The 16,917-nt window shown below is 40.7% G+C and overlaps 1 protein-coding gene across 1 annotated transcript; it reads right to left on the minus strand.

The window, feature by feature from the left end:
• Positions 1-3,850: 3,850 nt before the first annotated feature.
• On the minus strand, positions 3,851-11,158 carry LOC137260052 (uncharacterized). Its single transcript, XM_067797741.1, has 6 exons — positions 10,930-11,158; positions 8,487-8,543; positions 7,286-7,321; positions 5,907-5,957; positions 4,670-4,891; positions 3,851-3,952 (listed from the first exon to the last, which is right to left on the minus strand). Exons 1-6 carry the CDS (start codon positions 11,030-11,032, stop codon positions 3,945-3,947), a joined length of 477 nt encoding a protein of 158 aa, XP_067653842.1. The 5' UTR covers positions 11,033-11,158; the 3' UTR covers positions 3,851-3,944.
• Between the last annotated feature and the right edge of the window lie 5,759 nt (positions 11,159-16,917).

Here is a 16,917-nt window from a genome sequence, read left to right on the forward strand (position 1 = left end):
CAACTTGGAAAAATCGTAACTTGTCCCCGCCCTTCCCGATATGATTCCCCTTCCGTACACCCTAATAACGTTACTTTCTCGTTATGCCACGATAATGGGAGACGCCTCGGAAAGTCAGCGGCGGACGACCAGTTATTTTCATCGAGCTCAAGTACGATAATGCACCAGATGGATCAAACAGTTGATAGGTGCATATGTTAGAGGGGGGAATCTCTTCATCTAAAAAGAACAAGCATACATACGAAAAGAACTGTGTACTTTTTCAGCCGATATCCGTAAGTATCGGAAGAACTGGAGACGCCAGTATAAGTGTTGCTGAAACTCAGAAAGTTCCCATTAATATACAGGTATCCATTTATTCACATGTAGTTGAGGAGATACATGGAGATATTAACTTTGCCATGTACTGATATTCCCAATAAACTTAGATGTACTGATTGAACATTGTTGACTGACAGCTGTTGAAGATTCAGTGTGGACGAGGCCATGTCTTGTTATGATGTGTGTAAATCCAAAGTAGCAGTGCATCCATACATCTCAGCAATCATCATTAACACATCGATATAGTTCTGGTAAATCCAAACAAAACCATTCCTCAGTATGACCCCGAAATTTGTTACGGTTTCCACAATCAGACCGGAACAAGGGGGAAGTAACCTCTCGACCCACGAAATACAGATCCAGCTCAAAATCCAGCTCAAAATAAATACAGAGCCCAAGTTTAAGGTGCTGTGCAGACGCTGTGCAGTCCCTGTATGACTGAACAAGAAGAAGAAATCAGGATGTATGCTATCGCAGTTACCCTCAACTGTGTATTGAATTGATGAGATCAAGCGATAATGTTTTGTGTTTTAATTTTAATCGACACAAACATTCTGTGAACATATCTATTGGTGTAAGAAGATCTATATTTTCAGTGTGGCATATGCATGCTTTTGTCTAAGTGTTTTGCACATGTTGTACTGTCGGTCTCGGGGCAATCTTTGCAGGTAATGGGATGGTTAAGATGGCCATTGCATCGAACGCTAATGTACATGCACGTCGAAACGTTATTGTGATAATGCAGTTTTCTGAATATGCCAGTGACTTGGAGAGTGTGTAAACCGTTTAGTGAGGGTGTCTACTGCTACGCTACATGTAGCAACATTCAATGTGTGAAACCCGTTTCTGATGCCCCACGCCATGATATTGCAGCAATGTCGCCAAAAGCGGCGTAAAATCATACTCACTCACGATGGCAGATGGAGGTCGAAACACCTCAAATCTCTAACACATTCTGACAAATGAAATCCATCAGTCGTCATGTCTTGCTGTCTGCTGCTGCCTCACTCATAGTAGCGTTAACAGAGCAATATCTCGTAGGGGCCACCAGAAATGGGCTTCATATACTGTACCCTTCATGAGGGTGCAAGTGAACAGACGTCGGTCGGAATGGTACGGTGACATCATAAATGTAATGCATGCAGGCAAATGGTCACCAATTGTGACATTTACACAAGAATCAAACATAGACTTAGAGCAGACACGCCATATGAAATTGGGTCAATGTGCCTAATCATTACACTCAAGCAGAATAACAATCATTTCGTGTGTATTGTTATACACGACCATCTGTCACCATCACTCGAGTAAGACAGAATCCGACCTAGTGTAGTGTTGTATCCCGCGGTGAATATTCTTGCCTTGGCAGGAGCTTCATAGCATCACCATTAGCATTTATATATCGTGTTTGTTGTTCAAACAATCACATGGCTATGATATAGTCAGAACTGTACAGTCGACTCGAATCATTGCACTGCAAGACAGTCTCCGCGGGCAGTGGAAGACACAGGTTTCTCAGAAACAGCTGTAGGGTGTCTGCCAGTGATTTTGCAGGACCGGTGTCCATTCAGCACTTGCTCTTGGTCAAACACAGTTAGGCGCAAGTCTTTTTTCTAGACGTCAATAAATCCGTTGACGTCCGTCTGCAAAGGGTGGGTTAAATGCGTTAAGGCATCTTCGCACCGTTCGGGCAAAGACTTGACTTTGTTTCGCCGTCTTTGCAGCATCAGCAGCTGATTTGAACCGACTCCGATATTGATATTGCGCCAGGTCACGAACAAATGCAACACTTTCAATGACCCGAAAAAGTTGTCCGAGTTGACCAACAGTGGATGGATGCACATTGCAGCGCCTGACAAGCATCACATCTGAAGAAACGCTGCTAAACCACCCCGAGAACATGATTCTTGTCGTCTTATGTCAAGCGTGCCATTTTCTCAACATGAGTCAGTTTCACAATTCCTTCTGATTCCTTGTAATGCACGTGCACAATATGTTTCATGAATGGTGTTATGTTTACGAGAAATGTCAAAGGTTTTGTGTTAAGCATCAACGACCATGAAAAAGGAATGTCCTGGTATCTTCAACAGAAGTTGTGTATGTTCCAGGACGACAAATACCAATTGCGTGTGAATGGCCTTGAGTATATGTTCGTGCCCATAACGTACTATGCTTACAACACTCGTGCCTAAATAGCCATGTATCCCTCGCTGTCGCTCGAGAGATGTCAACATTTAGGCGCTCGTGTTGTAAACATAGCATGACCTCGGCACTCATATAATATCCTTTAATAATTCCACCATGCATGGAGACAGAGCAACCTCTATTTCTTATATAAGGTAACGTAAGCTGACAAGACGGTGTCGGTGACCTGAATTCACAATCCTCGTTCAGGACAATCTGGCGTCCGGTTCTGGGACAATTTGTAAAAGAAATATCACATCGCTATTGAAAAGAGTGAGTAATGACCTTCTAGGCCAGTACTTGGAAAGACGGTACTTTTAGCTTGGCTATACTTTCGTCTGCATTGAGTTATCATTTCTGCATATAATTTAAGATGTTGATACTCTTACGTGTGTATATAATTTATGTCACTGTGTCAGTCTGTGGACGCCTTCTTAAATACCATGACACACATGGCCCTATTGGTGCTCAATCTTTGATCACGATCTGACAAGTGTCTATGATAAAATGAGCATTACGATCTGACATGTGTCTGTAATAAAATACATACTCTATGTATTTGCTGTTGTTCTTTTAGGGTGATGACACCGAAGGTGTTATCTTGTTGGTTTTTGCTGTAGTGTAGGTGTGAAGGAAGCTATTTGGGTGATGACACTGAAGGTGTTATCTTGTTTGTTTGTGCTGTAGTGTAGATGTGAAGGAAGCTTTTTGGGTGATGGCACTGGCGCTGTTATTCTGTTGGTTTGTGCTGTAGTGTGGGTGTGAAGGAGCCTTACTAATCGAAGGTGTTGTCATGGTGGTTTGTATACTAGTGCAGATGTGAAGGAGCTTGTTGGGTGATGTCTTTGACGGTGTTGTCAGGTTGGTTTGTATTCTAGTGCAGATGTGAGGGCACCTTTCTAGCTAGGTGATGTCTTGAAGGTGTTGTCATGTCAGTTTGTGCTCTGGTGTAGGTGTGACGGAAGCTTGTTGGATGATGTCACTGAAGGTGTTGTCTTGTTGGTTTGTGTTCTAGTGCAGTTGTGCACCTTTCTAGCTAGGTGATGTCTTGAAGGTGTTGTCATGTCGGTTTGTGTTCTGGTGTAGGTGTGAAGGAAGCTTGTTGGGTGATATCACTGAGGGTGTTGTCATGTCGGTTTCTGTTCTGGTGTAGGTGTGAAGGAAGCTTGTTGGGTGATATCTTGTTGCGTTGTCTTGATTTGTGTTTGAGTGTGGATGTGAAGGAGCCTAATTACTTGAAGGTGGTGGCATGCGAACATGTGATGTAACAAAGATGTTGGTTGTGTGAAATCCTATTGACACTGTCCAATCACTCGGCTTCATTTGGTAGACAGCAACGGGGCAGTTAGTTTGAAACAACTGATGTATTTACATTTTACATTTTACACATGGTTGTGCGTACAGTAGCTGCCTTCCCTCCGGGTCGTTCCGAAACGTCATCACCGCCCTGGAACATGCATACGTATAAACTTGTGTAAGGCGAAAGGGGCAAAATCATACCAGTTAACGGATTTATATACATTCAAATTGACTGTCACTTTCATAACAGTTAAAAAGTATGCGTTTTTTCCCGTACAGGACCATGATCACACGAAGTCATCACAGCTATCCAGCCTTTTAAAGGTTGGGGATTAGTACATTCACGAAGGATGACATTATTTAGGATGCGGTTCTGACAATATAGGTTGGTGATTTCTGTAGTTACCGACTACAGCATTGTTTAGGGTGTGCTGACAATTTATGATGTGACGATGCTATTGTATAGGGTGTGGTTCTAACAATATAGGCTGGGGATTGCAAAGATCACTGACGGTGTCATCGTGTGGTTCTGACGAATACATTTTGGGGAATCCTATACTCAGCGTTGATGACATTGTTCAAGGTGTGACAATGACGATATTAAGTTTGTGACATCCTATGATCACCGACATTAACATTCTTTAGGATGTGGTTCTGACAAAAAAAGGTTGGGGATCGGTACACTCACCGACGATGACATTCTTTAGGGTGTGGCCCTGACAATATTGGTTGGAAATTGCTATACTCGCTGACAATGATATTGGGTGATTATGACAGTGCCGTTTTGGGATTCCTGTACACACAAACGATGGCATTGTTTAGGGTGTTGTTCTGACAATAAAGGTTGGGTATTTGCTATACTCACCAACAATAATTTTGTCTGGGGTATGGTTCTTGCTATTAAAGTCCGGTCCAGCGCTGATACAGAACCTATTGCACTGGAACAAATCCTCTACAGTGATGTTGCTTTGGGCTCCTAAAATGCTCGGAGAGTCATCTAGATTGTCACTGAGACAGTTGGAGATACACTGCAGAAACCAGTTCACTCGTTGTGTTGGCAAGTGGGCGCCATCAAAACTGGATTTAACTGAATTTGGACAAGTCATACTCATATCATGTAATCCCTTGAGTCAGCAGGTGTTTGAGTATCTTGTAACGCCGCTTTTAATCATACTCCAGCAAAATAACCAGAAATGGTGTTCACACATTGTGCCATCTGTGAATTGAACCCTGCGTGGCTAGCAACGCTTTAATCACTAGGCTACCCCACCACACTGCAATCTCAAAGTATTCTTCGAGCGTGATCTTTGAATCTGAGAGGTTTTGACTTAAACATTATGAGTAAACTGCAAGGCTGTGTCATCTTAATTTTACAGCGAAGAGAGAAGACCATAACATTGCGTAAGTGAGGATGTAAAGTATATCCAAACAGTAACTGCAGTCATGCATTAAAACCACGGTTATGTGCAGACAAATAGTTCGTTTCAATTAAAAGTGAAGGAAACCATTTTGTTCTCGAGGCAAGTTCAGCAATAAGTACTATTTGGCATCTTGATATAATACATATCGTGCGATGAAAGGACATTCCTGCTGCATCTCTGACATAAATCCATTTTAATCATTCACAAGCTTATGTGTAAAGAAACAAATTATTTTCATGCAAATAGTATCCCTTTCACGAAGAAGCAAACTATTCCATGACTTATATTTATGAAGACATTCTATACCGTTTGATCTTTATCCCAGATAAGGAAAATCAAATGCTGAAAAAGTAGTTGAGTATTTATATTCTGAAAAGTACATTTTAATACTGGTCATGGGTAGGCCAAGGAAGGAAGAGGGATGTCCATCTGACTTTTAATAGCATGAATTAGCTACCTCCAGTATGGGGAAATCCTTGCTAGAACTGATCGCCAGAAATCCATGATTGTCGTGAAAAGCTACATACGAGATCGGGTTTGCTGCACACTATCCCTCCAGAACAATACAACATTAAAAAGACTATAAATCGAAACAACTGGCGGGAGATCACCATAATAGGGAGCGTATTTTTGTAAAGTGAACGTATTTGGAAAACGGATAAAATCTTTTGACCTACTTACCTTTATTCATTATGGCTGTCACCGTGTTTGAAACTTGTGGGTTTTGTGCAACTGAAATGACAATAAACGGTTAAACGGGAGAACACCTGGTTTGAAGGTAATACAAACTGGATAACATCAAAGAAAGTTAATTAACCACTACAATATGATAATTTTGCCACGTAAATGTCCAAGACTTTCCTTGTTGCAGGCACAACATGTTTAAGAGTATGGCATGGATATAACCGTTTGGGAGTCAGTTCAACAATCTACGGATTACAAGAAGTCTTACATATTACAAGAACCAATCTGTAAAATGCATATGTCACCATATGCTATAAGTAGTTATGTTTCGAGACAATAGTGCGCTGGATTATAAAATTCAACTCATATTGAATAGCGCTATTTTAAATAAGAATAATACAATGTGATAGGGATTGGTTATGTTGGAATAGTTACATGTACAAGCATTGGTTAATAGAGACCAATTCAAACATGGAGCTTCCCGGATGACGATCACAACGAGTGAGTTTAGTTTTACGACTTCAGCAATATTCCAGCTATATGGCTGCGGTCTGTAAATAATCGAGTCAGAACCTAATAATCCAGTGATTACCAGCATGAGCATCTATGCACCTGGGATACGATGTCATGTGTCATGTCATGTCATGTGTCAACAAAGTCAGTGAGCTTGACCGCCCGAACCCGTCGCTTCTTACGACAAGCATATGATATTGAAGATCAGTTCTGACTCGGATCTTCGTGGGTTCATGATGAGGACAATGCCAATTACAAGCACGAATTTACAATTCAAACTATTTTAAGCGTTTGACACTTCGACTGTCTCACGTGGACAGACATAGCTACTTATTCCCCATCTGCTTTCACCAGCGCATCGAGGCGAGATTTCCTGTGCATAGAGCGCAGGTCACAAATCAGTTGCGATTAAACAACATCGAGCCTAGAAAATCCTTGAATGGGTGGCAGTGTCTAACAGTTTGACTGAGAGTTTCTGTGACTTCTGTCCTGCTCCACAAAGAAACACGTGAGATGCATGTGGTCTCACCTTAAGGAAGTGGGTCTGTTCAAAACTGTCTCTGTTCCCCCAGCAGAGAAATGGGTACCAGGTGGGATAAGTCATGTGACTATAAACATTTACGCGTCACAAGCAGCTTGGGTTACTCGGGGTAAAAATAATAAGATGGTAACACATTTGTATTGCTTAAACCATGCACTAGTGCATGGAGTGAGTGAGTGAGTTAAAATTTACAGGCACGGGTAATGTTTCAGCCACATCGTGACTAAAACAAGATGAATTGGTGCATGGAGTCTAGCGCTCTACAAACACATTGTTATGTTTGTTACCAATAACGTCATAAATACAAAAAAACCCGCTTTACCTGCATCACTGATGTCATGAATAACGTGATTCAACACTGAAAGAGGACAAAATACGCCATGACAAAATTAAATCTACTATTCGTGATGGAAAGACTGTGAGTTATCACATCGGGAGTATTTCAGCCATATCGTGACGAGAGCAATTTATTGATAAAGGATAACTACATTTTATAGCTGAATTCTTTACGATAGACACTAAAACTGCTAGAGTATCACAGATAATAAAGTAAAACTATTACTTTATTATGAAAAACAAACATCATTGAAGGGAAAAAAACGGGCCATATATCGCTGGAAACTGGGAGAATATCACTATACAAGAGACCATATGGACTTTTGTTGCTTTTGCTGCCTACATGGACCGTAGCCGGATTTACACCATCCCTTCAGCTGCTGGCGTTTGTGAGAAATGTTACCCAAATTAAAACAACAACAATGCTACGATTGAAAACCTGGTAGACTTAAATTGACATCAACTGTTTTGGGACCTAGAAGTGAGGCATACACCAAAGGATAACAAGGTATACAGCAAACGATAACTAGTTATATTACTAGGTAAGAGTGGAAAACAGTGATAACAGCGGATAACAGCGGATAACAGTTGGGAAACATTGGATAAAAGTCAGCATCATTCTGGATATCAATAACGCACAACTAGGGATATCAGTTATCATAAGAGATAACTGCTGCTATTAATCAAGGGTAATTGTTGGCATCAGTTATAACTGATAACTGAGGAAATATGACTGTATAAATCAGGAAAACGTATTATTCTAGGTTGCTATCCACAGGTATGTTATATATCAATAAGGGATAACTGTATATATTTGTCATGGATAACTGTAGATATCAATCACTGTACAGTAGATATCAATTAGGATCACTTGGGATATTGATCAGGGATATAACTGGGTATTACTCGGGGGAAACTGTAAATATCATTTATAGAAATAACTTAGATATCAGACGGGATACCTTTAGACATCAATTCGGAAAAAAAGCGTCGATACAGTTATGTCTGGACGGGTGTTACTGCTGGTCCATACCCACAGCTATACCTAAGTATACGTACAATATGAATCAGGGATAACACTGGATAGTATTGAGGTGGAGTAGAAAGAAGAACCCCCAAAGTGAAACAGGTTTGATTCCACCACCGATGACAAGAAAGAGATCATACATATAACATTTCCATTTTACCTTGAAATATAGAGGAGTCACTGTCATCTGTTTCATTGGCTATGGGACGTTCTGAAACTGGAACGAAAAGAGATAAACAGTGACCGGAGCCATACCTAGCGTGACCTGTACATTATGAGTGAGTGAGGAAATGTACAGTCACAACGGCCATAATTCAGTCATATCGTGGCTTGGTTGTTCATGGTGAATCGAACCTAATACTTGACACTTACCTCTTACGTGCCTCAGTCTGTTTAATCTGTTTATGTTTTGGGTAATGTTTGTTTGTTTATTTTTCTCTGTGTGTTTCACAACATTCAGCAAAATTCCAGCCATATAGTGACGGTATACAAATAATATATTCTCAACCAGAGAATCCAGTGATTGATCTACTTCGTGTCTATAAACGCAATTTGGACACGGTGACGTACATCAACTACCGCGTAATTCCGTTATTCGCTTTTAAAGACAAGAACTGGATCACTTCTAATGCGGAGCTTAGCCCCCTGTGTACGTTGGTCCACGGAAGTGAAAAAATCACATAATATGACTTAATATAATGTGGGAAATAGTTATAATTGTTTTAAGTCTATTTATTTCAAATATACAAAAGAAATAAATCATGATGTTTCCCATTGTTTCTTATTTGTCCAGAGGACAATGCAGTCAGCATCCTTTTTCCAGCGAAGATGCGTTTGAGGACTAATGACAACTAACTGACACATATTGACACGTTGTCGTTGCACCTAGATAACCATGCGTCCTCAATGTCTGCATCAAGTGGACATCACATGCTGTTCTCTCAAGGGATTGGTGTTCTACATATCTTTTAAGCAACTGAAGATAAGCTGCACCGAGTAATTCAAAGCAATCATTTAATACATGCTTACAATTTTCGGTGTTTCATTCACATACCACTGTAGGTTACAGATGTTGACAATGTTGATCTTGACTGTCTATAAGACAGAATCACTGCTGTGTCAAAATGCTTGTTACATCATTTTTTTCAGGGAAACATTCACCCATGTTTTGCGTCTTTATCCCACCAAAATCTGTTCTGTGAGATGCTCAGGACTGAATGTTCAATGTCGTTCATATTACAGGGGCTATCAAAATGTTCTGATATGTGACTGATAAATGTATGATATTGAATAATGGTTTATACCATTCACATTGAGGTAATATTTACATGCACGTGTCGCTAGTTTCCGGTCACATGACATCTCATCACATGCACTCCTATTGAAATCGCAGACGCGGATAAGCGGATAAGCGGATAAGCGGATAAATGTTTTGGTCCTTGAGGAACACCCGGCGAAGACCATTGAAGAGCGATTGACAAGAATATGAGTCTCATAGTCATTTTCATGCATATATCAGTAATTTAGGCTCAAACCAGTTTGACAGCCCGTCACAGGTGACTCATAACATGAACTTCTAATTCAGATATAGTTCATATTGATAGAATCAAACAGGGTGCTAGCTTTTCAGTGGAGTTGTCCCGTTGTACAAGCTGTTGGTCTTCGTTGTGTGTGTGTGCGCGTGCGCGCGCACGCGTGTGTGTGTTTCTTTTTGTTTTCTGGTTGGTCTACTGGGTCAGGTTAATGCCTTAGGGTACTAGCGTTTCTGCCCTTCAGCGTGAGATCTTTGATTAAGGTAGAACTCAAACCAAAATGTGTTACTTTTTCACACAAAGTATGAGCTAAAATGCAGCATACGTTGAACGATATCCGTCAAAGAAAAATAATTCATGTGGCATGAGGACCGAGGGGCCAAGGGATAAAGATCTATGTATCTGTTCAAATAATTCGTTTGGCTCAGGTTTTTTTCTGTTCAGCAATTAATGTACGCAACATATTGTCGCATGTGAAAATTAGTCACAGTTTTTCAATCGGCCGATAAGGGATTTAGGTCAGCATTGCGTACACACAGACAGTCAAGCCAGGTGGACATATGACAAGATTCTGCTATCTCTCAGCGTTATCTCATAAGGTATATCAGGGACATGTTTCAACAACACTGGTGTCATCAACAGCTCCAAATGTATAGATGAATCTTTCATTGTGTACAATACACAATATGTGGATATCTAACAGGCATTGAATCGTGTCCAATACACAACGTATGGCAAATAGTCATTTGGATGAGGTCCAGGCTACAATCTCAGAATGAGATTCTCCACACCTGTGGCATGCAGTTTGAGTGTGTTTTCACTTGCATACGTAGGTTTTCTCTTGACACGGTTTGGTAGCCTAGAGGTTAAAGATCGTACTTACTCACTCCAGGTTTCACAACAACTGCATTTGCTTTTAAACGCTAGCGCGCTCCTTCGTCAGTCCGACAGGAGAGGGCAGGAGATGACATAAAGAGCCAATTTAAATGTCCGATAAAAATACTCACCTGCACCCTGCTAGAATGCTGTGTCGTAACAAACAAACGAAACGTGTGAGACTTTGCAGCATACCTGTAGTTCCCATCCCCACCATCGCTAGCAGCAGCAGCAACCATGTGCATCCCCGCCATGTTAGTTCCTGCCCCGCCCCCTGGGACGTATACAGTGTATTCATTCTGCTACTCCAGGCTGTCGGCGGGAAAGGACGACTACAGGATTGAAGCTGGTGCCATCTGGATATTCCCACGCGGGATGGTCTCGGGAGAGGCTGTCGGCGTGTGGTGATAGCGCCGGCGTGAGGGTTTGTGAGATTAGCTAGCTGTTGTTGTTTAAGTGGACTGTTATTAAAATTTTGTCACCAGATATTTTTACTTTTTGTTTATTATTAATCGCCTCACTCAGAAACGTTGATGATCGAGGCAATGTCAGACAATCCGGTGATCAATAGCACGGACGTCGATCTGTGGGATTGGGAATCTATGGCACGTGTCAACCAAGCCAGCGATCCTGATCACCAGATCCCTTTAGTCGCTTCTCACGAAAAACATGGGCCACTGAAGATAAACTGTAACCCGGAATATCACGTCAGACAATCCTGTGATCAACGGGTTATGAAACATATGTATGCAACAAACTGTTTCTTGTTGAGATAAGATATATCACAGGGTGTGAATACAACCACAAATAAACACAAAGAACGTATTTTTGTGCGTTGAAGGTATTCTCTCAAAGGTAAAAAGATAAATGTAAATTGTTTGCGTTGCGTGTTCCTGGCGGGTGTTTAAGGAGGTCCTCGTATCCCTAGAGTACCAGACATTCCGGTGATGATCACCGCCATCAACATCGTTCTGCGCAATAGGGTTACGGTGACTTGATTCTTCATGGGTACATGTTTTGCTAATACACGTACATGTACATCCAGGTGCATCAAGGGGTTTCCCGCGTTGGTAATGCAAGGCTTTCTAACAGATTAGGTGTCGTTCTTGGTGACTTTAGGCCGTAAACCATGCTTTCTGCACCCAGCCCATACACTGTCTATTCTCAACCGGAAGTTGATCGTCATCAACCAACATTTCCCTGACAGACAGTGAGTGTGAGTGAGAAACTTTTTAAACATTTTTATTATTTTTATGTTGTCTTATAAACTGAATAGTTTTGGATTGTAACCTCTGTATCATTTGGTCGTGACATAGTGCTATTATAGAGAGAATTCAGAATTTTGTAACATTATTAAACTCTTGTGCAAGCACAGTCCGATAATATCAGCAAGGTTTGCCAAGGGGTGTCTGATTCTGACATAAAAAGATATAACTTCAAATCAAAATATTTAAAATCTAATTCCAGTATAAAACATAAAATGTGGCAGCTGGAAAGTCGTGTATTCTAGATCTATTTACATTGATCTTAGGGGTTGAAGGTATAGGGGCCTCGTCAAAACAAAAACTAGAAGCTGGTGAATTACAGCGGACATGACGTTACGAGTAGCAGCACCAGCAGTCGCTGGGAAACAGGGAGTGAGTGAGTTTAGTGCACTCAGCAATATTCCAGTTATATGGTGGCGGTCTGTAAATAATCGAGTCTGGATTAGACAATCCAGTGATCAAAAACATGAGCATCGATCTGCGCAATTGGGAACCGATGACACGTGTCAGCAAAGTCAGCGAGTCTGACCACCCGATCCCGTTAGTCGCCTCTTAGTCGACAAGCAGAGTCGCCTTTCATGGCAAGCATGGGTTGCTGAAGGTCGCTGGAAAACACTTGTTGATACAGGTTAGGATGACACGTCCGAGGTCACTCAACTTCTTCCTTAAGTTCTACAGCATTGACAGAATGAGGACACCTCCCTAGATTGTAGGCTGGTAATGTCATGACACAGTGATGGTGTTTCGTTATTTAATAACGTTATGTGACAACGTAATAGCAACGTTGGGTTAGTGATGAAATTACCTCTTAGGCTCCTTAACAACTGTTACTGTAAATTGTATCATTAATTAAGTAATGATTATTATTTTAGTCGTAATGTTTACAGTTTTGAGTGAATGTTATTTTGGGTCACATTTCGTATTATATATGTTCGTAGTTTGGCAGCAGACTTTGAGGTAGCGCTTTAGAGTTACCTGCCCTTGACTGTGTACTTCCGGGAAACTATTCGAAGCTTGTGCGTTGATTGCGGTGGTCGTAGGTGCTCAAACCTTCACGAGTTGACAACGGGGATACACATAATTAACTGGAGTACATCAAACTGCCTTCATCAACGCTTGACCTGCATAACCGCTGTCTGATCGCTCACTGCGCTACATTCAGCAAAACTGTTTTTCACTCTCACACCAAGACTTCAGTGAGTTGATATTATATTTGTGACCCATTAGGCATTACTCTAGAACTGACTCAGTAGTATTGTACATGAAACCTATATAGTGCACCTTTGTACCTTGCTGATTTTTGCTGAATACAAATTATTGGAAATATCAGACTTGTCAGTTATATTTTGCTGGCTCTGAGGGGGTTTCACGGCAATTGTTAACAGTAACAGAACGTTGTAATTTACGTGGGTTTAGTGTTGACATTAACCTCTTCGGCTCCTCACTGCGTTGTAACAATGTTTATTATAAATTCATTAAAACTTTTCAGAGATTTTTTATCACTATGAAGCGCAAGCTTCAGGAAACACACTACTAAAACAACATGCAAATTGACGAACAAGGGTTTTATGTACTTTTCAATAACGGGAAGAGTATTCAACAATTATGGTTAAATAGAATATAAGTCAACGTAAACTAAATTTGGAATTAATTAACTTTAAACTTGTAATAACGTAGAAAAGACGTGAGGTCGCAACTTTGTGACAACGTTAATGGGAGTCCACAGAATACCGTTTCCACAAGGAAAGCATTACGCTGTCACAATGCTGTGGCAACGTGAAATTGTTGGCTGGATTGACGCCCGGATGAAGTGCAACCGTTTCTTACACAATGGAAATTTCCCTTTGAATAACATTATATTGTTTTGCTATTGCTTCAAAACGTTATACAGTATTCCATTGAAACAAAATGAGATAAAAATATCAGAATCACATTCGAAGGTTAACATTGATGTGCCATCAAGATACATACTGGATAAAGTTGAAAACACATTTAAGCGCACAGATACCAGGTTATCTTTAATGAGATTTTGCTAACATATCAGAACATCTCGGCAGCATTGCTTTAAACGTGAATGTAGATGAAAAAAGAAAACCCAAAAACATCGGACCATATATGTCATTCAATACACAGCTGCACGCATCGAAACAAAGTTGTTTCTCATTGGATAAATACCTTGAAACCAACCAAACGTACAGTACCTTTTCAATAACCCCAAATATATAATTATTCTGTCCGTCAATATTCCAGATGGGTTCACAACATACCGTATAATCATATGATCACGATATCGCCACACATTCATTCCAGATTCTCACAAGATTTTGACAATGTCCCAGCTTGCAATGGTAACAGCTGCACTCTGTTAAATCGCATTGTAAACCAAACGTCACAGTGTTCTGTAGTCTGACTGGTTGAAAAACATGATCAAATGGGATTTGATTCCCGGAAATTGCAAGACAATTCGCTGCGCATTGACACATAGAAACATCGCAAACAATTGTTTCCTTGTGTCATCAGCAGTGATGACGACATTCAAAGCATATAGTGACCTAAAGTCAGAATGACGTCATACATGAGCAGCTCCAGATGCTACCTGAGGAAGATGCCAGCTGAAACGGCCAGCTCATGACACTTCACTGTAGTACCCGTATTCAATGTACATGAGTGCAGACAGTAACATCCTTTGGTCTAGTTTTTGTTTACAATGTCGATAAACATCTTGTGTTGGCCAATTTCCGGCTGACGCCGTCGGTTCCAAACGTATTCCCGTGCTCCACATACTCAATAACACCCGGAAATTGGCCAATACATGATGCTTATCTCCTTATCTCCTAACTGACAATGCATGTGAAGCAGAGTATTGCTTGATATTATGAAATGTGTTTGTAGTGTACGTTTGTACCACTGTCCTGAAATGTACGATAGCATATGATGCAGATTACAAAAGGAAATTGTAAGGAAAAATATTTAGGTCATTTATTCGTCAAAATAGTATTGTCCTTCATTCCTCGGTCATTTCTTTAATTGCAACCAGTTTTTTTTATATGTCTGATAATCATCATGTAGATTACAATAGGAAATTGCAATCACATCAGTTAGTATCAGTGCCGTATCCGTCAAAATTAAGTTGCCTGCACGCCCGTCATTCTCTTTAATTTGTGGTGTTCGTAAGTGGTAAAAAAGGAAAAAAGACCTCTGCGAATCTGTGAACTCCGTCAGGTTACAAAAGGCAAATGACGAACAGCTCTTCATTTATTTCATATAGGAGCTACGATTTATTACTGAGACGAAAATCTGATAGAGCACATACTGGACACAGGGATACATATGCTTTTAGAGTCCTTTCCAAAGACTGCATGCCACTATACAAAGCAGATGGCAATATGCAGAAGCAAGTGAGACGTCTTCAGAAGTGAAGTGTAAACAAAAGCAGGTGTACTATTTGTTAACACGTAATTCAATTCATGGCTCGCTATGTGCAACGATATTCCAGCTATATGATTGTGTTTTGTTAATAATCGGGTATGGACCAGACAATCAAGTGACTGGCATCATGAACACTGGCATGTACAACTGGGATATGATGTTCTGTATCAAGCCAGCTAACAAACCAGACCTTTTGAATTACTCATCAGTTGAAATATAGAGCATCAAGAATCCAAGCTGAAGACAGAAATGACCCTGAATGATTCTCCCCCTGGTATATGTTCCAACAATGCCTGAGCGCTATAGCGAGACGTTTTGCTGGGGGTATCACATATCCGTGTGTACACATTCGTCTTTTCCGGACCAGAACTTCAATACCGTTCGCCATTTCTTCACTACGCTTGGCACATAGGTAGAGCTGTGTGTGCACGGATGTCTTTCGGTTGTTTTTTTTTCATGCTGAATGATATATTTTTTGCGTTTCAGTGGCAACAAGTTCGACTTTATCTGAATTTGATGGGTGTGCTCTTTTCTGGTGAAGAACCTTAACACCATTCCCAGTGACTGGTGGGAATGAGTTTGGTTTTTAATAACAATATTCCGCCAATATCACGTCGAGTGACACCAGACATTGGCCTCACGTCGGGGTGACAATGGTGGAACGTTTAAACCACCAGGCTATCTGTCAAGCATTACATTCACCGGGGAGTATAATAGTGATTTATTCACGTGTGTGAGAATACACAACTGAGCATTTGGTCGCCGTGCGGCCAGCTCTCTGCTCCCGCGCGCTCGCGGACCCTCCTGTAATTCCACCCTAGAGACCATCAGTTTACCTATTCTGTTATGCCATTGCTGTCACGATACATCGATGAAATACAGGAAATTGTTTAAATGTGACTTTAAAAGATCATTTAATGTTTTGACATTGAAATATTTATCCCCTGTGATGCATAACCATGACTGTGCCATCACAAGCGATGCAGCAAGGAGGATCGTCGTCTTTAAATAAATACTATTGTGTATATCTTGAATGGCCAATAACGTCTTAAAATGATCTCAGATCTGGAGTGGCAGCATATATATAGGTGTGTATAACCAATATATGGTTCAATATAATGTTATTTTTTAAGAGCTTCTGTCGTACATCTTCTCTATAAGATCGCGAATGTCCCATCTAGATGTCATGATGGCGTCTTGTAATCAGAGTTCGGGGGGGGGGGGGGGGGGGGGGGAACTGGAGTCACAGAGTTGTTGAGCGTTGTCCTATCGGAAATATATTAAATTTTGTTCACAGAACAGCGTGCCTGGGTAACCAACACAAGACGATGCCGTCTTGTCCAATAGCAAGATCATTACGTAATTCAATAATTTCCAATAAATGTGGATGCCAAAGAAATTTAAAATTAAGTCTTTATTTTGAACTGTACGAAGTCTAAATGGCCCGAAGCTTCATTTCGATGTTCGCATAATTGTAAGGAGAAAACTT

Source organism: Haliotis asinina, chromosome 13, assembly GCF_037392515.1.
Source record: "Haliotis asinina isolate JCU_RB_2024 chromosome 13, JCU_Hal_asi_v2, whole genome shotgun sequence".
NCBI classification, from domain to species: Eukaryota; Metazoa; Mollusca; class Gastropoda; order Lepetellida; family Haliotidae; genus Haliotis; species Haliotis asinina.

Excerpts from the sequence above, each read along its gene's own strand:
- LOC137260052 (XM_067797741.1), bottom strand. The coding sequence starts at position 11,032 with ATGAATACACTGTATACGTCCCAGGGGGCGGGGCAGGAACTAACATGG. Across the intron at positions 8,544-10,929 it reads GGTGGGGATGGGAACTACAG|TTTCAGAACGTCCCATAGCC; the intron begins GTATGCTGCAAA and ends TTTTCGTTCCAG. Across the intron at positions 5,958-7,285 it reads TCATGACATCAGTGATGCAG|TTGCACAAAACCCACAAGTT; the intron begins GTAAAGCGGGTT and ends TTGTCATTTCAG.